The following is a 21370-nucleotide window of genomic DNA, read 5'->3' on the forward strand; positions in this document are numbered from 1 at the left end:
CGGGCGGCAGCTCCGGCGGCGCCAGGGGGGCGCCGGGGCCCCAGGGCGCGAGGGGCGCGGGCGGAGGCGCGGGCGCGGGCAGGCGCGGCAGGTCCTGCAGCGCGAGCGCGGCGGCCGGCGGCGCGGGCACGCAGGCCTCGGGCGGCAGCTCCGGCAGCGCCAGGTGGGCGCCGGGGCCCCAGGGCGCGAGGGGCTCGGGCCGCAGCGGAAGCGCGGGCAGAGGCGGCAGCTCCGCCAGGGCTAGCGCCGAGGGCGGCGGCGGCTGCGCGGGGCTCAGGCCGGGCGGCAGGCCGGGCAGCGGCGGGTGCGGCAGGGACGGCGCGGGCGGCGGGGTCAGCGACAGCGACGCGCGGGCCCGGCCCAGCCGCGAGTGGGCGCGGGCGCGGACGAGCCGCGGGTTCGAGCGGGAGCGGGGGAGCCGCGCCGCCAGCTTGGCCGCTGCTGTCCGCGCCAGGGCGCGGCGCCGGCCTCCCGCCTCGACGGTCCTTCCCACGGACGGCCGCGCGCGCGCAGGGACCGACCCAGCCAATCACCGGCCGGCGCGCGGGCCGCCTTCGCGTGGGTTCCACCGGCGGGCACGAGCTACTCCGGGCGGCCAATCAGAGGCGGCAGCGCTCTCACAGGCCCCACCTCCCACCAGCCCAGCGACCAGGCACTGCACATGTGCATTTGGCGCCCCCACCTGGCGTCAGGGTGCAGCCACGGAAGCCGCGCGCCGACGAAGGAGGTTAGCCCTTGGGGGACTCTGGAATGAGACGCCTGGGAGTGGGTCAAGACCTATGCAGAGGGGTGCCAGGGTGGCTCAGTCGTTAAGTGTCTGCCTTCAGCTTGGGTCACGATCCCGGACTTCTGGGATCGATCCCCGCATCGGGCTCCCTAATCAGCTGGAATCCTGCTTCTCCCTCTTCCACTCCCTCTGCCTGTGACCCCTCTCTCCCTGTGTCTTTCTCTGTCAAATAAATAAACAAAATCTTTTTTAAAATTTAAAAAAAAAAAAGACCTATGCAGATTCCCATTCAATTATCTTTAAGAAAAGATCATTCAAAACCAGAATTTGATGACATGGAGCATTTACCTTAACAAAGGGTATAAATGACGGGTGACAATCGGGAAAAAGGAGAGAATTATCGATCTCTTTAAAATCGGGATATAGAAACTTTTATTAAAATAACAGAACATGGGACGCCTGGGTGGCTCAGTTGGTTAAGCAGCTGCCTTCGGCTCAGGTCATGATCCCAGCGTCCTGGGATCGAGTCCCACATCGGGCTCCTTGCTCAGCAGGGAGCCTGCTTCTCCCTCTGCCTCTGCCTGCCATTCTGTCTGCCTGTGCTCGCTCTGTCCCCCTCTCTCTCTCTGATAAATAAATAAAATCTTTAAAATAAAATAAAATAAAATAAAATAACAGAACATTTCTAGGTGGGTTAGGAAGGCTATCACCCATTGCCCTCACTGAGACAGTCCGCTGGGTGGCCCCATGCCCAGATATTGGGTTGCAATCCTGTTCTCCAGTGTTAACAAAGATTCCACCGAGTAAATTTGCAGATTTAATCGACTTTAAGTGATTCAAGAATCAGGCAGCATCTGATCCACCAAATAGCAGGGAGCTGCCAGGAATTGTACAGCATGGAAGGTTTTTATAGGAAGGAGGGAGAGGGGGCAAGGGAGTTATAGCAAAAAAGATTGTTCCAGGCAAGGTCACCTTCTCTTGCTGGGGTGGAGGGGCCTGCCTTGGGTGGATTACCTCATCTTCCTTTGGGTGGGGGTGGATAGTGAGGGCCCATGGGACATTAACTCATTCATGCTGACCAGAAAATCCCTGACAGGTTGAGACTTTCTGGGGGAGGTGGGAACTGCAATTAAGTTAGGTGTTAAGCCTCCCATTGGGGGACTTGGCCTAAGTGGCTCCATTTTTGTCTTCTGGTTTTCTTTCTAACACCAGTAAAAAGATGTGACTTATTCTACCACCGTGGGGCAGAGGAAGACAAGACTATTTGGATATATTTTTTAAGAGATTTTATTTATCTGAGGGAGAGAGAGCTCACGTGCATCGTTGGACAGAGAGGAGCAAGGAGAGAGAAGCAGACTCCCGGCTAAGGAGGGACTGGGTCCCAGGACCTTTAGATCATGATACGAGTCGAAGGCAGAGGCTTAACCAAGTTCTGTGAAAAAGGCAGAGTCCACCGGGTGCCTGGGTGGCTCAGTAGGTTGAGTGGCTGAGTGGGACTGGCCTGTCTCTGAGGAAAAGTTCAGAGTGGCAGGTCAAACGCCAGTTGTACAACTTCCGTTCTGGACCCAAGTAAAAAGAGTCCTTTACTTCTGCATTTCTGGGCAAGCAAATTTGTAATCAGAGGATAAGAAAAAGCAGCAATCCTTTAGCACTAATAGGATACTGGATTAGTAACTGGCTTTTCAAGACGTTTGAAATGTTCAGTAATCTGAGATATTAAAGTTCTGATTTATTCCTTTCCAAGAGCCCCTTAAGTGCTTAGGAAGAAGTTACTGGTGGGATTTGCAGATCAAGGAGATTCTGCGTGTAATTTAAGTGTCTATGGGAATTGAGCTAGTCAGGTTTGTAAGGCACGCTAAATATTCAGGGGGAAGTCAGATCTATCAAACTTATAATTTTTTTTTTAAGATTTTATTTATTTGACAGACAGAGGTCACAAGTAGGCAGAGAGACAGGCAGAGCGAGAGGAGGAAGCAGGCTCCCTGATGAGCAGAGAGCCCCATGTGGGGCTCAATCCCAGGATCCTGGGATCATGACTTGAGCTGAAGGCAGAGGCTTTAACCCACTGAGCCACCCAGGTGTCCCTCAAACCCATAATCTAACTGAACATGATTCGGAGAATGTGAAAGTGAGTTTTACATCAAATAATAAAATTGATCAGTGCAATAACATTGGGAGGCAAGTGGAAGGCTTAAGAGAGAAAGATTTTTACTTGAATAACTAATAAGCTGGTTATAAATGTAGACATAAAGAATGCACCAGTCCCCTCCCTAACTTGGATGTGTCCCCCACGACACTGTGACAAAGTGCTGTCCCGTTTGTGGAACAGATGAATGAAGTGGTGGCCTGGACTGCCCGCACACCAACCAGCAACCACCCCCGACCTGCCCCACCTCGGGACAGTACACAGAGGCCAACAGGGTAGCATGCCACCTTTATTAATACTCTTAGCCCGCAGGAGACCCCCGGCCAGAAGCCAAGCCCCAGGATCTGGCCCTCCTCGCCCAACACACGGCTGTGGTAGAGAGGCTGTCAGGGTGGGCAGTGAAAGGGCCTCGGTGTTCAGCATTTCCCAAGAGGACAGTGGCCTGGGAAAAGGCAGGGCCCTGGTGAGGTCTGGACCCCTCCTCACCTCCCAGGGGACCTGCACCCTCTCCCACCTCTGGTCTCTAAGATCACTCAGCAGATACCTGCTGGTGACCTGAGAGTGTCCTGTCCCTCCCAAGGGCTGGGACAGCCCCAATGCAGCCTGGAGAGGCAACCGTGGTGAACAGGGCAAGTGGGGGACAGGGCTACCGTGACCCCTCTCACCTCCATAGCCATTTCCCAGTGGGCCACTGCTGTCTCTCTTCACTGGAGGGCTGCCTAAGGCATAGATCAGCCAGGGCACCGGGTCACCAGCGGACTTTAGAGCCCCCCTGCACTCCCCAGCTTCACCCCGGGCCCTGGGAAACCGCCACTCACCAAACGGTCCAGGGCCCAGCTCTGGCCTTAGCTGTCCATATGTCGCTGGGGGAAGGGACAGAAGGTGGGAGCACTGAGTCCCCAGTGGCCCTCACATGGTGTCTGTCACTTCCCCATCTTGGTCTCGTGTCCAGGCTCACACTCAGGGTCCCCAGCTCCAACCGTCTCCTCAAACCCCATCCATTTCTACCTAATCCCTCCTGTCCCTGTCCCACGCCTTCTCTGCAGGGCTCTGGGTGCACCTTGGCCCAGGACCCAGCTCCTTACAGCCAGCCCTGACAACCCCACGATGCTCTTCCGCATCCCCCCCTTACCTGGCTGGCTTCCGACCCCTGGGTATGTGCCTCCAGGCCCATATCCAGGCTTCAAGGCAAGCCCCCAAGGCTGCATGAAGGGCCAAGAAGAGCCCCTTAGGGCCTTGGCCTGACCTGCAGAAGGAGAGCTACTGTGGGCACCCCTGCCCACCAGCGCCAGACATCCAGGAACCCACAAGCCCCCTGGGGTTTCAGGTCGCTGCCCGCTTGGCTTGGTCCCCGCATCCCTTACCAGGTTCACCCCCTAAACACTCATTTCCTACCATTTCCTTCAGAGCCTGGAACTGCTGCTTTGGGGTACACTGGTGCTTCCTCCCCATACCCTGCAAGAAATCCAAGTGATTCCTGCCTAGCCCCTGGATGGCCCTCCCCTGCCCCCAGCTCCTGCACTCTGTCCTCTGTCCCTGACTCACCATTCCTAAAGCCACTGGTCCTGGGAAACTCTGGAGGAGGGAGGAGAAGGTCAGAGACAGGAGGAACCCCTCAGTCCAGGGCCCCCCAGCCCACCCCAGCACTCCCAGGCACCTGGCTGCAGGTGGGCCTCAGGGAAGACCCCAGCTCCCAGACCATTCCCATAAGCAAAACCTGTAAGACAGCAGTGGGAGAAAGGCTGGGTGAGTGGGGGTTGAGGGTGGGGCTCAGGGTGACCAGCTAGTGGAGAGACAGGAGGCAGCAGACAGACAGAGACTGACTCGGAGGCAACCCAGAGAGGGCCTCACATACACGGTCCCCATGCTCAGCCAACCAACCCTGTGCAAACTCTGTTGTTCCACCTTCTGGAAGCCTCTCCTGGCCTCGCTCTGGCCCGCTTCCCTTTGCACCCAAGACTTTACCTCAGTGTGCACTTGACCCTCAGCAGACTCCTGTCTCCGGCCTGTCTCTGGCCGGCATTATGGCCTGCTGCAGACGGGATGTGTGCTGGTTCAGGGAGAGAGCCAGCCAGGGCAAGACACAAGGACAAGAGGGCTTGCCGCAGGGAAGATACCAGCTTGCACCCTTGGGGGCTCAGGGGGCTCACCAACTTTCTGAGGCTTGAGGCCACCACCAAAGCCTGAGAGAGAGGAAATGGGGGCAGAGACGGAGGAGTCAGAGAAAGATAACGCCTCCGACTCCCCTCTTCCTGAGCTAGGGGCGAGGAGAGGAGGAAAGGGGAAGGGCCTCCTCACCCAGTTCTGTTCCCAGTCCATAGCCATTCAGGGGCTGGTATCCTGTGAGGAGAATGGGGGCCATTAACTCCTTGGGGGACAAATATGGACCTTAAGGGCTAGAGGAGGACGAAGGGATACTCCCTATCGACACGGAACAGAACCAGAAGAAATGGGCTTAGAAAGCAGCAAGAGAGACTACAGGTAGACTCAGGGAGGGACTTCCTGGCCTTAGGAGCCTGGACAGCTACAGCCCAAGGATGATGGAGGAGTGACCTGATCTGGACTAGGGACAGGGGGCAGACAGAGTCACACCTGCTTTCTGAGGTTTCAGCCCCCACTGGATGGCAGGAGTCGGTGCTAGGAAGAAAGCCATAGGACAGAAGTGATCTTAGGGTGGGGAGGGCTGGGAATGCTGCAACCTGCCCCGGGATGGGGGCACCTGCCATAATGGGAGTTCCATGGGGTCTCAGGGCCAGAGTTTAGGCTCTCCCTCAGCTGGCTCTCGGTGACAAGCCTCAGTCTTAGCTAGAGAATGGCCCTGGGGGCTTGTGAGCAGCCCAGCTAGACCCAGCCCCTCCTGGGACCAGGGATCCCCTGGTGCCCCATCCCCGGCCCCTACTCCACACTGACCTGGGAACTTGCCATTCTGCCCTGGGGGAGAGGGCTGGGATTTGGGGCCCCAGCTGCCGCCCCCTTTAGCAGAAGGGACCCCCGAAGTGGGAGGCCTGGGGAGAAGCAGTGGAGGGACCCTCCCATGGCAGGGACCTAGATGGGGAAGGAAGGGGGAGGGCAGTGAACCCAGGCTAGCGCCTGCCCCAGGCCAGTCTCCCGGCCTCAGCCTGGCCAAGCCACCAGCCCATAATGACTTCCAGGGCAGACACAGCTTCCGAGGGAGGCCATGGCTAGGCCAGAGAAAGCCCCACTCCCGTGGTACTTGGGGTACAAGAGGACCCAGCCACCTAACATGGCTCCTGCTCTTGGCCCACCTAGACCCTCTGTGTTCCAGCAACAACCCTCCTGCCTTTCTCTTGGTACATCTCCCTTCACTCCCAGCCCTGCCCCCAGGAGCCTCACCTGGTTGGGCCCCCACCCCATTTCCGTTGCCATATCCTGGAGAGAAAAAGCAGGGATATGAGTGGTAGTAATTTAGTGAGGAGGGTTCTAGAAGGAGGCAGGTGGAGGTGTAGGATAGAGACCGGGGGGGGGGGGGGGGGGTCCTCTCACTTGCCTGGCTTTTGAGGTTTCACACCTCCTCCCAGAGCTGCAGGAGAGGCAGTCCCCCTCAGAATTCAGACCTCAAGCTCCCAAGAAAGAGCCCAGTGCCCCCCTTCTGAAGCCCCCACCACACTCACCTGCTGGGAGCTGCAGTCCGGGAGTAAAGCCTGGGGAGAAAAGCAGGTGTGAGGGCTCTGGCAGCGGCAACCTCAGGGCAAGGTGGGGGAGGGGCGGGAATGGGCTCACCTGGCTTTAGAGGGCTCATGCCCCTTCCCAGGCCTGGGAGAGACAGAAATAGGCTGAGTGACAGAGCTGGATGCCACCCTGCCCCTTCTCTTCCCAGGACCCAACTCTGCGCCCCCTGGGGCCCTGCCCTCCCCCCTCACCCCCCCCACCCCCGCCCTATGGCCTCCCTCACCTGGCTGGGCCCCTTGGCCTGGGAAGACTCTGGCTCCCAGCCCATTCCTGTAAACTGGGAGACAGGGTGTGTGGATTGGGAAGGGGGAAAGCAGTGAGAGGAATAGACAGTTTCTGGGGTTAGAGAGCAGTGGGGGCCTGATTCTGACGCTGACCCCAATTCTAGAACTTCCCCACAGCACCAAGCAATTCTCCCAACACCAGCTGGGTGTCTGACAACATGCCTCAACCCTGACACCAGCCACCTGCAGACAGCCTCAGACCCCACAGGTGAAGGGGTCAGTCCCCCCCCCCTCATTTCAAGCACCCTCAGCCCAGCGGTACGTCTGACCCTCTGGCTAGGAACCCAGCTCCTTGCGTGGGACCGATTTGCTAGAGCAGCTCACAGAACTCAGGAAAAGTTTCCTTACTAGAATCCAGGCTCTTTATAAAGGCTAGCACTCGGGGCCAGCAGATGGAGGATAAAGAGGCCAGGCGTGTGGGAAGGCTGGAGGGGCCTCTGCACTCCCCAGGCCTCCAAGGGGTCACCCGCCACCCCAGAAGCCCTTTTGGGGTTTTAGGGAGGCTCCCTTACACAGGCAAGGCTGGTGACCCTTTCCATCTCCAGAGGTCAAGGGAGGGACTGAAAGTTCCAACCCTCCAGTCCCAAGCTGGGTGCCCCCAGCAAGCAGCTCCAACCTTAGAAGACACGAGGCTCTCCAAAAGTCGCCATTAACATAACAAAAGATACTCTACTGGTCTCCGCACTTAGGAAATTCCTAGGCTTTGAAGGGTTCTGTGCCAGGACCCAGAGACCAAATAGTTCTATCTTATTAGAAGTCCCCGTCTTGCAGGACTCACAGGAAGGAAAGCCTTACCTGGTTTCTGCAGCTTCCCGCCCTCACCGATGCCTGAAGAAGAGATGGGAACAGGTGAGTGACCTGCTCCCCTTCTCTGGGCCTCTCCAGAACCCCAGGGTCTGGCCCCAGCGCCCGCTTCCCTACCTGGTCCGTAGCCCACGGGAACCGCAGGGCCTGTGGAGATGGAGAGGCTCAGGTACGGGGGACCGGGGTGGGTCGGGGGGAGCCGGAAACCCAGGCCTCCGGGGCCTCCTGCAACTTCCATTTAATCGCCAGCCCCGCCCTCACCTAGTCTGGCAGGAAACCCCGCCCCCAACATGGCCTGGGTGAGGACCAGTGCTCCCTGCCAGGCCCTTCTCTCTTCTCCCCTCAGTACCTGCTCTGCAGCCTCTGGGAGCTGGAGGGCCCGTGCGGGGAGGAAGGATGACCAGGGGGTTGGGGCTGGCTCAGGTGGGGGAACCGCCTGTGGTCCCCCTTAAGAGCCCAGCCTGGAGGCCCAGCTGCTCCTAGGCTAACCCACCCTCCTGCCAGGCCACCAGGGAAGCAGGAGAGGATGCCCAGACTTGTACCCCCCAGACCCCACCAGTCTCACCTGGCTGGCCTCCCAGCCCGTCGCCATTCCCAAATCCTGGGAGGGACAGATAGATAGGGGTGTGAATGGGGGCAGGAAAACTCGGGGTTTGGGGGAGGTGGAGAGAGACAGGCAGGGGTGAGGTTCACCTGGCTTCTGGGTTTTACCTCCACCCCCCAGGCTTGGGGAGGTGGAGGCTGATGTCCACCCACCAGACCTCTCCTCAGGGTCCCCTGTGCCCCCAGTTTCTCCCAACTCCTCGGCACCCCTCACGGCTGGGCTCCTGGTCCTTTCTTCTTCTTCTTTTTTTTTTTTTTAAAGATTCCATTCATTTGACAGACAGAGATCACAAGTAGGCAGAGACAGAGGAAGCAGGCTCCCTGCTGAGCAGAGAGCCTCATATGATCCAGGACCCTGAGATCATGACCCAAGCCGAAGGCAGAGGCTTAACCCACTAAGCCTCCCAGGTGCCCCTCCTAGTCCTCCCATATCCAGAGGAGGACAAACAGGTGTGGACAGGAAGGGCTGGTTTTGGAGGGGTTCAGGAGGAGGCAGGACAGAGCCTCAGCATGGGAGTGTGGGGCAAAGAAGCCGCGGTACAAGAGAGAGGTCACCTCCTCCCTCCCCAGGCCTCCCCGGCCACAGGCTAAGCTCCCACCTCCCCACCACTTGGAAGCCAGCCCTCCGCCTTCCTCTCTCCCTGAGAAAAGCCTGGGCCCAGGCCCCTGAGATGGCCATGCCTCCCAGCAGGTCCCAGATCCTAGAGAGTGACAGGGAGCCTGAGAAGGGGGTGCTCTGGCTTCGAGGGGCCCATGGACACAGACAAGACCGGGCCAGACTCACCTGGTTTCTGGGGCTTCATGGCCCCCCCAAAGCCTGGAGAAGATACAGGAGCAGGTGAAGGGCCCAGAAGCCCCATCTCAAGGCCTCCCCAGAGTCTTCCCCACCCTGCTTTTACCTGCTCCGTATCCATTCTGGGTCACTAGGCCTGTGGGAAGAGGAAGGGTGAGTTGGGAGATGGGGTCTGGGGGGGTCAAGCTGACACAGAGGTGAAGGTGCTCGCTTCAAAGCCAAGCCCGAAAGCTGGAATCCTGGAAGCTTCCGCTCAGCAACCCCCCCATTATTTACTAATCCTGCCCCTGCCAGGCCTGGAGGGAGGTGGGAGAGGGTGCCCAGATGCTTACCCGCAGACCCCAGCAGTCTCACCTGGCTGGGCTCCCAAGCCGTTGCTGTTCCCGAGCCCTGGGGGACAGAGGGGGCTGTGTGAATGGGAGAGGGGAGTTTAGGGTTTGGTGCTGGAGAGAGATAGGCAGGGGTGAGGCTCACCTGGTTTCTGGGTCTTCATACCCCCTCCAAAACCTAGTGAAGACAGGGAGCAGATGAGAGCCTGGTCCCCGTCTCCAGATGTCCTTAGAGCCCTAGAAGGTGCCTACCTGGTCTGTAGCCATTTTGAGTTGCAGGACCTGCTGGAAGGCAAGAGGGGCTCTGGGGCCAGCCTCTCTCTGAGGTTCCCCCTGGAATCCAACAACGGCCACCCCCACCCAGTGGAGCCCCTACTCTCCCCCTGGAGCCCAATTCCCTGGGAAACCTGAACATCATCCCCACTGCCTGGGTCCCTCCTGGACGGCTGTCACTGCCACCACATGCATCAGCCAGTGGGGGAGACCAGCAGACTGGGTGACCCGGCTCCGCCTCCCCAAGCACCAGCTCCTTTCTCGCTCCTGCCACCTTGGCCTCTGAGCTGTTTCCAGAGCCGCTGCCCTCTCCAGTCTCTCTTGGAGGCCGCAGCTCAAGCACCCACTGATTCAGTGGGCCCCAGCCAGCGGTCCTCCCCCTGGCCTCCGCAACCCCTTCCCCAGATGCTCCTGGCTCCCCACTTGTGCTCACACTCCCTTCCTGTCCACCCGTCCCAGCGCACCCCAACCTCCAGGGGGGCCTGTCTCCCACCTGGCCAGCCTCTGGTGGGCTGAACCAGTGTTGCTCACACCAGGAGGGAGAGGCAGCAGTGGACAGCGGGTCTCACGTGGCTCCCAGGCAGAGGGAAGGCCAGGAGGCTGTCTGTGTTTCTCCCCCAGCCCCTCCTGCTCCCTCAGATCCTAACCAGGCCTAGGCACCCCCAGTGACCCCTATCCTCCTAGAGCCTCAGAGCCTCACCTGGTTGGGCTCCTACTCCCGGGAAGGCGCCACCTCCCAGCCCGTTCCCATTCCCGAATCCTGGGGAGACAGAGCAAGAGGGAATACGGGGGATCTGGGGCTTGGGAGCACAAAGAGATACTGACAGGGAGACAAAGAACAGGGCTCACCTGGCTTCTGGGGTTTTCCGCCCCCTCCAAAGCCTGGGGGAGAGACTAGCAGGTGAGGGACCCAGAAGCCCAGCCCTGGGTCCCAGCTTCAACCCCATCCCCTTGCTACCCCTGGTCCAAAGCGATTATGAGCTGTGACATCTGCTGGGGGGGAGGGGGTGACATGGAAAAGTGGGGTGGTGCTGAAATAGGCCCCCGGGTTCCCCCACCCTGCTGCATGGATCCCTCCCCTCACACATCCCTCCGTTCAGCCTGGCTACCAGAGTCAGGGAGGGGGCCATGGAGCCTATGACAGGAGAGGGTCTGGGAAGGCAGGCTGCAAGGGACCCATCCCTCAGACCTGTCCCCACAGCTGCCCTCTGGCCCACGTTTAAACCCCACATCTCCCGCCACCATGCTTCCGAGCCCAGCCTCCTTCAGTCCTCCCACCCAGCCCTGGGGCCAAGGGTGGCTCTCTCTGGCTTAAAACCCCAAGGGTGTGGGCCTTTGCAAGGTTAAAGCCCCTCAGGGCTGGGCGTGCTGGCTGGCCCAGGACAGGCAAACTTGAACGCTGGTGGAATGAAGGAGCCCCTAAGAGACCCTGTGCTTGCACTCAAGGCATGGCCGGGACCTTGACCGCTCCAGCCTTGTGCCCCCACCCCAAGCTGCCCCAGCCTGGCCAGGCCCCTGGCTATTGCCAGCTGCAGCCTAGAGAGGAAAAGCAATGTGAGGAGTGGGCTCGGGGAGAATTAGGGACTAGGGCAACACCCAGAGCCGCATATGGATCTCGTCCCATCCTGTTCCCCGAGGAGTCAGTTTTCTGCCCTCCAGTCCCTGACCTCCCTAGCTCCTCCCCAGAACCCCAGCTCGGCCCAGATGCCCTTACCTGGCTGGGCTCCGAGTCCCATACCATTCCCATTGCCGAGTCCTGGGAAGACAGCAAGAGGGAGTAAGGGGAAGCCAGGCAGAAGAGGACGGAGACACAGGGACAGCAGGCAGCGCACCTGGCTTTTGAGGTTTTATGCCCCCTCCAACTCCTGAGAAAGGATCAGGGACCAGATGAGAGAGCCTGGAGCTCCCTTGAAGCCCCACACTCACGCCTCTGCCCCCCTGGCCCCCACCCCGTACCTGGTGCCTGGCCACCATTCTGAGCCACAGGGCCTGTAGAGAGAGGGCTGGAGCTGGGCCAGTGTGGCTGCTCTGGGAGGCTCCCCTGACCTGTGCCGCCCTCACCCAGGACCTCTGTGTCCCTCAACTGCTCTTTGCAGGAAGCATGCTCCGAGAAGGGATTGGAAATCAAAAAGACCGTTCCAGAGGGTCAGGCCATGGAAATGACAGCAGCAGCCCAATGAAGAGAGGAGTCCCTTAGAGGGGTAACACGTGCCCAAGGGGGGGACATGGAGAGAGGGCTGCTCTCCCCTTACCTGGCCTCTGAGGATCCATTCCCCATCCCAGGCCTGAGGAGAGACCAAGAGGCCCCCCAACCTCCCCATGGCCCCACCCCTAACTTTCTCCCCTACTTCATCCCTGTTCCAACTCTACACCTCCTCCTGCTTTTCCCTCCCCGGGCTCAGGCTCCAGGTGTCCTCACCTGGCTGGGCTCCCAGCCCTGGGAAGGAACCGGCTCCCAGTCCATTTCCATATACTGGAGAGACAGAGCCAGAGGGAGTAAGCCAGAGGGAGTGGGCTGGGCTTCACAGGGAGCCAGACAGAAGGCAAGGTGGAGAGGGGGGTGGGCGTGGATGGGGCATCTCACCTGGCTTCTGGGGTCTCACACCCCCTCCATAACCTGGGGGGAGAGAAGTGGTGGATGAGGGAGTCCCAGGGGCCCAGCCCCTTTCTGGGGCTCCAAGGCCATGATGAGAGGTCACAGGGCTTCTGGGGTCCCAGCTGAGATGGGGGTGAAAGAGGGGTGCCCTTTTTCTTTCCTCCCCCAGCGAGTCAGCAGTTCTGCCCTGGGGGAGCCTGGGAAAAGACCCTCCCAGTGCCCACCCAGCCTTATCAGCCCTCAGCTATTCTCCCACCTTACCTGGCTGGGCGACAGCACCTGGGAAGGTCCCCATTGCCAGCCCATTTCCAAACCCTGGGGAATAGGAAAAGAGGGGGTCAGGGGGGAATAAGAGAATAACAGGGAGGGGGGAGGCAAAACAGAGATGGGGAGAAACAGGGTGGGGGCTCACCTGGCTTCGGGGGCTTCACACCCCCTCCAGTGCCTGAAAGGGAGATGGGGCCCAAGTGAGGGTCTCAAATCCCATTTCTGGAATACCTAGAATCCTGACCCCAGCTCCCAATGACCCTGGGCCCACCTCTACCTGTTCTGTAGCCAGTTAGAGCTAGAGGACCCACAGGGAGAGGGAGGGATGAACAGGGGAGGTTTGGAGTCCTCACTAGGGTACAGGGGGTACAGGACCCTTGGACCACACCAGAAATGGCAAACTGGAAGGCTCCCTGTCTGCCTGCCTCAGTCATTGAAAAATTCTGATCCTTCCCTCTAAGGCCTGGGAGGGAGGCAGATAGAACCAACCGAACCAACCCCTAGTACCCGCTAATCTCACCTGGCTGGGCTCCCAGCCCATTCCCGTTCCCAAATCCTGGGGGGACAAATGGAGATAAAGGGTGTGAAAGAAAGGGGGGGCAGATCTGGGGCTGGACAGGTTTCCCTCAGAAGCCAGGGGAGATCCAGGGACTAGGTAAGGGGCCCGGGACCCTCCCTGCTGCTTCTGAGCAGCAGGCCTATGGGAATTCAGCTCCTATCTGCCCACCCCAGAGATGGAGAGGCCCGTTGGTGAACGGGGAAGGGGGCCTTGGAGCCCACTCTCAGTTGGCCCAGGGGACATGCAGTGAGCCAGACTTGCCCCCACTGCACGGGGCTCAGTGGGAGCAGCACAGACAACAAGCAGGGACAGGAAAGAGTTGGGGGATGTCCGGGGTGGGGCACACAGGTGAGATGACATCAGAGCAGGATTCCTACGTGGGAGGGGAGTGTGTACAGGAGGAAAAGGAGACCAGCCTGAAAGGGTCACAGTTCACTTCTCTGGGGATGGGGGCGGGGTGGGATCAGCACTGTCCCCACATATTTTTGAGGTGGTGCTTCTCCCAACTCCCATTTGTCCATTTCTCACCTGCTCCCAGGCCACTGGGGAAGCCATAGCCTGGGGGGGTTGGGGATGAAGACAGGAAGTTGAGCCCGAAGGGCCGGGAGGGGCTGGGAGCTGGGGTTCCTCACCCTCATTCGGAGGACACAGCTGCTCCCACCCTGCTCATCCTCTCAGCCAGCTTTACCTGATCTGTAGCCTTTGGGGATCCTGAAGCCTGTGGGTTGCGGAGAAGGGGGTTAACTTAGGAGGGGGCAAAGGGCTGAACATGAATGCTACCCCTTCTGCTGTGCAAGCAAGAATGTAACCCCCTTTGGGCCTCAGTTTCCTCTCCGGTCACAGGAGGGGTGAGGACAGCACCAGGTGAGCAGCCTGGAGGCAGGGGCTTGGGGGGAGGTGTTCGGGCTGGACCCCTGGGGGCAGATCCCCCTGCTCCTTCTGCAGGGGCACGACCACCACCCCCCTCCCCACTCCATTCCTACTCTGGAGAGTCTCTGGAACCCTCCCTTCCTGGTGCCCCACCCCCTCATCTTTCTCTCTTGCAGCTAGCTTTGGTGCATCAGGTCTCAGGATGGAGCCCCTTCTCCTACCCTGAGGACCCCACAGATCCCCGGACTGAAGACTCTTCTGCGACACTCTGCCCCTACCTGCCCAGCCCCTTGGCCACCAGCCTCGTCTTCTCACCTCTGCCCTACCTCCCAGCCTTTGCCCCTTCTCACTGCCAGGATGTCCTTACTCTTCCCTGTCCTAGCTTGACCCCCTTGGAGACCCAGTTCCAAGCCCCTCCTCTGAGATGTCTCATGCCTGCCATTGATGTGCTGCCGTACCTCACCCTGGTTCCAAAGGTGTGGGGTGTCTTTGCTCCCCACACTCGAGCTAACCACGGGCAAGAGTGTCTGCCATGAAGACAGGGAGGGACCCTGTGCTCTCCTGGGCCCCACATCGGGATCCCAGAACTAGGTAGGGAACATCTGGGGCTCTCTCCCAGAGATCTCCTGGACCCGCAGGGGAGAAACCAGGCCCTCTCCCTTGACCCCAGTGCCAACAAGGACCACTTACCTTTCCCTGGGCCCAGAGACAAGGGAGGTAGTCCTGGGGAGCAAGGAGGCACAGACTCGGGATGGGGACCCCAGAGATTGAGAGGGAGAAGGACCCAGGCATCTGTCCCTGAACCCCCCCATAATCCTGCCCCCCAGAACTCACACACCCAGAGCCCCAGCATTGGCCCAGTGCTGTCCCTAGCCCTCCCAGCCCCAATCTCAGCTGCCTGCTTCCTGCCCTCCCCTCACCGCCTTGTAGGCTTTCTGAAGCCAGGCAGAGCAGGAGAAGGGCTGCGGGGAAGGCCCAGGTGCGCATTATGCCGAGTGGAGTGGGAGGGCACTCACCCTTTGGGCCTTTAAGCACCTCTCCTGGGTGGGGTCTCTCACCCAGACCCCCCAGCTGTGAGGGGCAGAGGCTCTGTTGGCAGACCCCAGGGGGCCAGCCCCCCACCTCTTTCCATGGCAGGACTCCAGAGCCCGGCCTTCTCCCTGCCCCACCCCTCATCCATCATGAGTGCTGACAGCCGGGACAGGCCCCCACCTGGCCCCCGAGGCTTACTCCACCCCTGTCAGGATTGGGGCCCTGGCGCCAGGCCTTGGGGGCTCAGATTCCCTCCCCGCAGCTGGCAAAGGGCAGGCAGGCACCCCAGGCCCAGCCCAAACACAGCTGGAGAGAGGAGGGAAAGCCAGGCCCAGAAATGGGGGGGGGAGGCTGGCAGCAGAGCCCGAAGGAGTTACTGTGTTGCACGGAGAGTGGGGGGCAGAGGCCACAGTGTCCCAGAGGCACGTGGAGAAGCAGCAGTGCAGGACACTGGGTCTGACAATGAGGCTGTCCAGGAAGAGCCAGGCAATTAGCTCGTCTAAGCCCGGAGACTCCGGGACCAAAGCAGGAGCTGCCCCCACCCCCTTCCATAAGAAGCGGTGACACAGAAGGAGCCTGTCAAGGGACCAGTGCCATTGCTTGAAGGCTTGGTGGGAGTCCACCTGCCACAGGAGGCCCTCTCTGTGTCACCTTGGTCTCCTGCTCAGCTCTAGCAGCAGTTACTCCAAGGCTGGGGGACTGGAGGGAAGGGCACTGCCTAGGGGGCAGTGGAGATAGGAAGCACTCTGTTTCTAGGGTGGCAGAAGAGCCTGGAGCCTGGGCCAGGTGGGGGGCTTGGTGGGGAGCCAACTACGAGAAGACAGAAGAGGCAGGCCTGGAAGTGCCAGGAGTGAACCCCCCACCTCTGAGCTGGCTGGGGACAGCAGTGACTCAGCCCCTCTGGGCCCTTGTCCAAAATGTTCCACACCCTGTCTGTCTGAGGGTCTGGCCCCTGCCCAGCCAGCCCCTCCTGGCACCTCTGGCTAAGGAGGGCGGCCTATCAGGTGGGGCTGCCTGACGGGTTGAGGGCCTAGACAGGGACTATGGTGGGGAATCGGCCTGCTGCAGGGCTCCCAAGACCATGGCACATGCAGAGGCCACCTCTAGCCACAGCAGGGCTTTGAGCAGATGTCTCCCAGCACGGACACGTGCCTGTCCATGCCCTTCCACCCACATCCCAGGCTGCACCCTAGGACCACTACCACACTCCCACGGCCCCTCTGTTCCCACTAGGCCCCCTCAGCCCGGTGTCCCCGGTGAGGTGCCCCCATGTGCCCACTGCTTCCCCTGCCTGGCATAGAGCTATGAGCCAGAATCCTGAGGGCTGGACCTTTTACTGGCTGCTGGGAGGGGCCCCAGGCCCCTGGGCCCAGCCACCCCATGAGAGCCCAGAACAGCTGGGACGATCTCTGCAGACTCCCCGGGGAGGGCTTCCTGCCAGGCCACCTGCTCCACCTCGTGAAGGCAAGCACCGGCTCTCTGGTCTCTTCAAGAGCCTCAGAATGGGCTTGTGGTTACCAGTCAAATTCCGACTGGGTTCAAATACCTGCTCTATCTGGCCAGGATGCTGGAGCAGGAACCCAGCCTCCCTGGGCCCGTTCTCTTTCCTCTACAACGATGACACTGACATCCAGCGTGTCAGGGCTACTGGGGGGAGCTGCTTCTTACTCCCGTCTTACAGATGGGCAAAAAGCAGAGAAGGGAGTGGGCTCAGGTCCTACAGCTCCCAAGCAGGGGGCCTGGGACTTGAAGACAGATAGTCCACAGGCCCAGTTATTACAGACACTGTGTTGTTCTCTGCCCGCCTCATGTCACTCTGGGCCCAAGATGTGTGCTTCAGACTCAGTATAGCTAACAGCCTCCTCTACAGACCTAGACACAAGGCTTGCCCCACCGGGTGCCAGGGAAGCTTGGCCCACCAGGAGGTGGGCACAGACCAGGAGGGACCATGCAGGGGGTTCGGGCCGAGTGCCTGCGAGTCTTCTGCCAAAGGGAATGCTGGTGCCCACTGCCACTGCCAGGCTGCCTGGGGGCTGGCATGGGCCGGTGGAAAATGCCAGCCAGCCTGGGGCTTGGGCCAGCTTCATGCTGCTGGGGGCCAAGCCCAGTGGGGCACCCCTGGCCCATGCAATGGCGCCACCCCTACCCCATCACATCCAGTCCCTTCAGGTCATCCCCAGCTTGGGCCAAGCCAGCCTGGCTAAGAGCCGCTGTGGACCACGTGGGGGCAGGGAGAGACTCTGATGGAGTCCCAGCCTCGGGAACCTTCTCTTCCAGGCGTGAGGACATGGTGGCTCAGCTTCCAAGGAGAGGAGCAACTTTGAGGGGATAGAGCTAAGAGCCCAGGGCAAGGCGACAGCTGGGTGTTGGGAGTGCAAAGCCGAGGCCCAGGAAGCCTGTTGCCTAAAATGGCAAAGCCTGTCAGCAGACTCCCAGCCAGCTGCTCAGAGCAGCACCTGCCCGGGTGGGAGGGAATTTGGGGAGGACAGCTGGAGGGGAGGCAGGCGCCCCGTGAACCTGCGACTGTGCTCAATCCCTTCGGGTCACCCACTCGGCCCTCCATTAGGCAGCTCTTCAGTGGAGACCCCTGCCCTGGCTGCCTCCAGGACACCACTGCCAGCACCTCCAGGCCCTCCCAACGCTGACCTCTGTTAATTCCCTGTCTCCACCCGCCGCCAGATTTATTAAACCTGTGCTAGTGTGAAATGAGGCACACACCCAGAAGCGTGGGTAAGATAAATGCACACTAACACACCTATACAACACCCACCGCACCTGACACCAAGACCAGCTCCCCGGACGCACACACCACAATCCCCTCTTCATTACGGTGCCCTGTTTGCACTTGGGCCGTCCTTTCCTTGCTTTGCTTAAGTCACCTTAGTCCGACTTCCTTGGGAGAGTCTGGGTGTGGCCATGGCGCTGTTGCGGCGACGGGACACACGGGGGCGCGCGGGGCTCGAGCCGGCTCTCACCTGAGTGCGGGCGGGACCCCGGGAACCCAGAGCTTGGGCGGAGGTGTGGCGGGGGTTCTTGGCGGGCCCAGCCCCCTCCAAGTTGTTTGGTCTCAAAGCCTGCGGGCCCTTGCCTCTGCCCCTGTGACCCCGGGGCGGGTGTGGGGGTCCCGGTTCCTCTCCCCAGGAACTTCCTTTTGGCCCCGGCAGCTGCTTTGAAAACCTGTACAACTCGATACAAATGACAGAATGTTGCTGGTATTATTAAACGGTGAGTAAGCTCCTACTGTGTGCTTCCTCGGCCTTGAGCTAAGCCCTTTGCATTCATTTTGTTATGTAGTTCTCCTATCCTACAAGGACGTGGGAACTACCATCTCCATTTTACAAACATGGAAACAGGTCCAGAAACAAAGCAACTCTCTCAGGACAGCACAGCTTACGTGTACAGCAAAGCAGGATAGAGCCCTAATTTTCCTTACTCCACGACTGGTGCTCTCTCCTACTATCTGTACTTAACTTCATAATACAGTCCTTCCACAGAGGGAAATATCCCTTGGAAGTATATTTTTGAATTTTAAAAATATTTACTTTAAATAATTGCAAAGCAGGCTTTGCAAGACTGGGCAGCTGGAAGAAGCCCAAGGCCCCGGACTCCTGGGAGATGGGACTGGCAGAGGGGATGGCAGCTGGAGAGAGGCCCACCTGCTTCTCCAGGCCTCCTGGGGACAAGCTTGGGGTCTTTCACAAGGACCCTGACTGAGTCACAGGGGCTGTGGCTGCCAGAGATGCAAATACAAAGGCGGGGGGCGGATCCAGGCCCAGAGAAGCTCCAGGTCTTGGGCCTAACCTGATATGCCAGGCCCTCCCCTGCTGGTCCATGAACTGGAATGTTCACTGAAGGTGCAGACACAATGCGCTGGGAGCCCTAACCTGTCAGAAACTTGGGGGATGGGTGGTCAACAAATAAACCAGTAAATAGAGGACAGGATTTCAGATAGAGGAAGTGTAATACGAAAATAAGGTGGGAAGCGAGATGCGACAAGATGGGGAGTGTTCCAGAGAGGGTGGCCTGGAAGCACCCCGTTAAACGGATAAAAGGTGCCCTATGTGAAGGAAGGGGCAACCCCCAGCCGCGCTATTGTTAGGAACCAGCCCTTGCCCTGCCCCGGCTCCCTGCTAAGGACTATAAGGGGATCATCCAATTTGAACCTCTAGCTGCTTGGGGAAAGCTGCATCAATCAGCCCAGTTTTTGCAGGAGAAGAGACTAATCCGAAGCTCGGAAAGGCCCGGTGCGTCCCCAAGGTCGTTCAGGGTAGAGTTGAGGCAGGGTAGAGTTGAGCTCGAATCTCAAATCCAGAGAATGGTTAGGGCTGCTTCGGAGGCGGCCGCGGCCACTCTGCAGGGCTTCCCCGGGGGGTGGGAGAATGTCTGGCATCCGGATGAGGTGCACGGCAGGCAAGAGGGAGCCAGCGAACCCAGGGCGCCCCACCCCGCTGGGACCCGGAGGCCGCAGGGACTTCCCGACTGGTCCCGAGGGACCGCCTCCTGGGGCACCTCTGGGGCAAAACGCCCCTTTTACAGTCTCGAAAACCAAGCCAGCGAGGCGAGGGCGGGACTGGGGTCTGGGAGTCTGTCCACATCCCGGGAACCGAGTGGAAGAGGTCCACCGGCCAACTCGGACCCCACACCACCCCTCAACCGGGACACCGCACCGCGTCACACCCTCCGCCCGGGCTGGCGCCGAGGTGACGTCGCGCCTGCGCAGTGAGAGGGCACGGCCTGAGGAGCCAGCGGAACGGGCCCGGTGACGCGCACGCAGAGACGTGGGGGCGGAGCCCCGGCGCCCTGGGCGCCTCTGATGGGCTGCATCGGGGAGTGGGCGGAGCGTGAGGCGTTCCTGGGCGGGGCCTCGAGGCCGGTTTGGAATTTTTGGCGCGAGCCGGCTCTGCGCGCGTTCACGGGCCGTTCCCCTCCGAGAGTCCTCCGGTAGAGAGCTGTCGCCCGCAGGCCCCAGCCCGCCTGACCGCCCCGGGGGCTTCCGCAGCCTCTGCCGACCCGGAATCTGGGACCTTGCTGAGCTGCTCCCCGCCCATCCCTCCAGGTGAGCCCAGGCCGGGTCCTGAGGATGGTGGGCGGGGACTCCCCTCCCGGCAGCCTCTGCCCCGTGACAGCCCCTGCCGGGGTCAGCCTCAACCGCCCTGCCCGCGGCGGCCCCGCCCTCTGCCCTGCCTGGGCTCCCGGGGCGGGCCCCGGCCCTCCTGGCCTTCCCGGCCTCCCAGGTCCCTTTTCTGGGAGCGCCTTTCCCCGAAGACTGGCCCCCCCCTCCTCTCCGGGAGTAGCTCCTCACCCTTGACAGCCGGTCTCTTCGGATGTTCGCCAGGGTTTCCCCACGTCCACCGAGGTGAACCAGCTGTGGCCCTGCTCGGGAGGAGCTCACAGTCTAGCGCGGTAGACCGTGGTCAGCGATGTGTCCAGCCCAGTGAGAGGGTGAGAAAGCTCCAGAGGTCTCGCAGGCCGGCCTGCTCCGGGCCACCCTGACCTCTCGGGGGAGCCCCTGTTCCTTCTTTCTCCCCTGTCGCCTCCCCAAAGCTGTTCGGCCAGGCCAAGTGGTGCTAGAATGCAAGGGATTATTGGGGTGGTCTGAGAACTGGTTTAAGAGGCAGATGCCTGGTGTCCCCAACATGCTGGGCCTCTAACCAGCGCTGGAGGGGGTTCTGACACCCTGGTTCTGCGCTGGAAGAAACCTGACATGGGAATCCTGAGGTGAATCCTGTGGAGGAAGGGTCCCCACAGACAGGGTATAGGGTGCCTTCCCTGCAGGCCCCTTGAGAGGGGGGGGTGTCCCTCCCCTGTCCTTTCACTGTCCCAGCTACTGGAGGGCACACCACTTCAGACGACTGCTCCCTCCTGGTTCTGTTACTGACTCGCTCCCTGCTGGGTATGGTATCTTTTGATACACTGTGGCTTCCTCTCCAAATTGGACTCCTCCTCTTTGGTCTTCTTGTTTTTGTTTCTGTTATAACATTATAGCAACATAAGAGCCCTTTCTCTCCCAACACACACCTTGGGACGGTTGCACTTTGTGTGTTCCTTCAGTTACTGCTCAGAACACCATTATATATTACTTGTTATGTAACAGCATTTACTGGGGGATCTGTATGCCAGACACTGGGCTGAGCCTTTCCTGAGGTACTACGGTACACAGTGCCCTGTGGCTCCGTGTGTTTCTGAATTCAACATGTCTCTTGATTTTAGAAAGCTAATAGAGTACACACATCATTTATATGTAACATCACCTGTGAGCCTAGGACATCATCCCATAATCAAACCCATTAATATTTCTGTCAAGAAATACATGAACAGGGGCACCTGGGTGGCTCAGTGGGTTAAAGCCTCTGCCTTCAGCTCAGGTCATGATCTCAGGGTCCTGGGATTGAGCCCT

The 21370-nt window shown here is 59.9% G+C and overlaps 2 protein-coding genes and 1 long non-coding RNA gene across 6 annotated transcripts in view; 1 reads left to right on the forward strand and 2 right to left on the reverse strand.

Moving 5' to 3' along the window:
• Positions 1–3027: 3027 nt before the first annotated feature.
• On the reverse strand, positions 3028–15243 carry GREP1 (glycine rich extracellular protein 1). Its single transcript, XM_059415896.1, has 36 exons — positions 14632–15243; positions 13760–13789; positions 13508–13629; positions 13033–13068; positions 12824–12888; positions 12658–12690; positions 12507–12560; positions 12234–12266; positions 12069–12122; positions 11606–11638; positions 11482–11514; positions 11364–11405; positions 10499–10531; positions 10350–10409; positions 9629–9661; positions 9522–9554; positions 9402–9437; positions 9154–9183; positions 9039–9071; positions 8217–8252; positions 7769–7798; positions 7643–7675; positions 6787–6840; positions 6615–6647; positions 6506–6535; positions 6228–6263; positions 5784–5918; positions 5172–5213; positions 4991–5056; positions 4531–4719; positions 4419–4448; positions 4269–4328; positions 4006–4119; positions 3692–3736; positions 3539–3592; positions 3028–3315 (listed from the first exon to the last, which is right to left on the reverse strand). The coding sequence occupies exons 1-36, from the start codon at positions 15115–15117 to the stop codon at positions 3290–3292; spliced, it is 2292 nt and encodes a 763-aa protein (XP_059271879.1). The 5' UTR covers positions 15118–15243; the 3' UTR covers positions 3028–3289.
• LOC132027242 (uncharacterized) lies at positions 12215–13010 on the reverse strand. Its single transcript, XR_009407112.1, has 3 exons — positions 12658–13010; positions 12507–12560; positions 12215–12266 (listed from the first exon to the last, which is right to left on the reverse strand). It is a non-coding gene; the product is annotated as an uncharacterized LOC132027242 (long non-coding RNA).
• Positions 15244–19701: 4458 nt separating the features above from the next.
• PKMYT1 (protein kinase, membrane associated tyrosine/threonine 1) overlaps positions 19702–21370 on the forward strand; it is an 11098-nt gene continuing 9429 nt past the window's right edge. The window contains exons 1-2 of one of the 4 annotated variants that reach the window (XM_059415567.1): positions 19702–20029; positions 20309–20415. The gene's annotated coding sequence lies outside the window, so the exon portion shown is untranslated. The remainder of the gene's footprint in view (positions 20030–20308; positions 20416–21370) is intronic. The other 3 variants (XM_059415566.1, XM_059415563.1, XM_059415565.1) reach the window with 3 other exon arrangements.

The sequence above is a fragment of the Mustela nigripes genome, chromosome 11 (assembly GCF_022355385.1).
Source record: "Mustela nigripes isolate SB6536 chromosome 11, MUSNIG.SB6536, whole genome shotgun sequence".
Lineage (NCBI taxonomy): Eukaryota > Metazoa > Chordata > Mammalia > Carnivora > Mustelidae > Mustela > Mustela nigripes.

Coding starts and splice junctions, on each gene's coding strand:
- GREP1 (XM_059415896.1), bottom strand. CDS start 15,117: ATGAGGGGTGGGGCAGGGAGAAGGCCGGGCTCTGGAGTCCTGCCATGG. Junction 12,889..13,032: donor TGGGCTGGGAGCCCAGCCAG/GTGAGATTAGCG, acceptor GTGTGGTCCAAG/GGTCCTGTACCCCCTGTACC. Junction 12,691..12,823: donor GTTCATCCCTCCCTCTCCCT/GTGGGTCCTCTA, acceptor TCTCCCTTTCAG/GCACTGGAGGGGGTGTGAAG.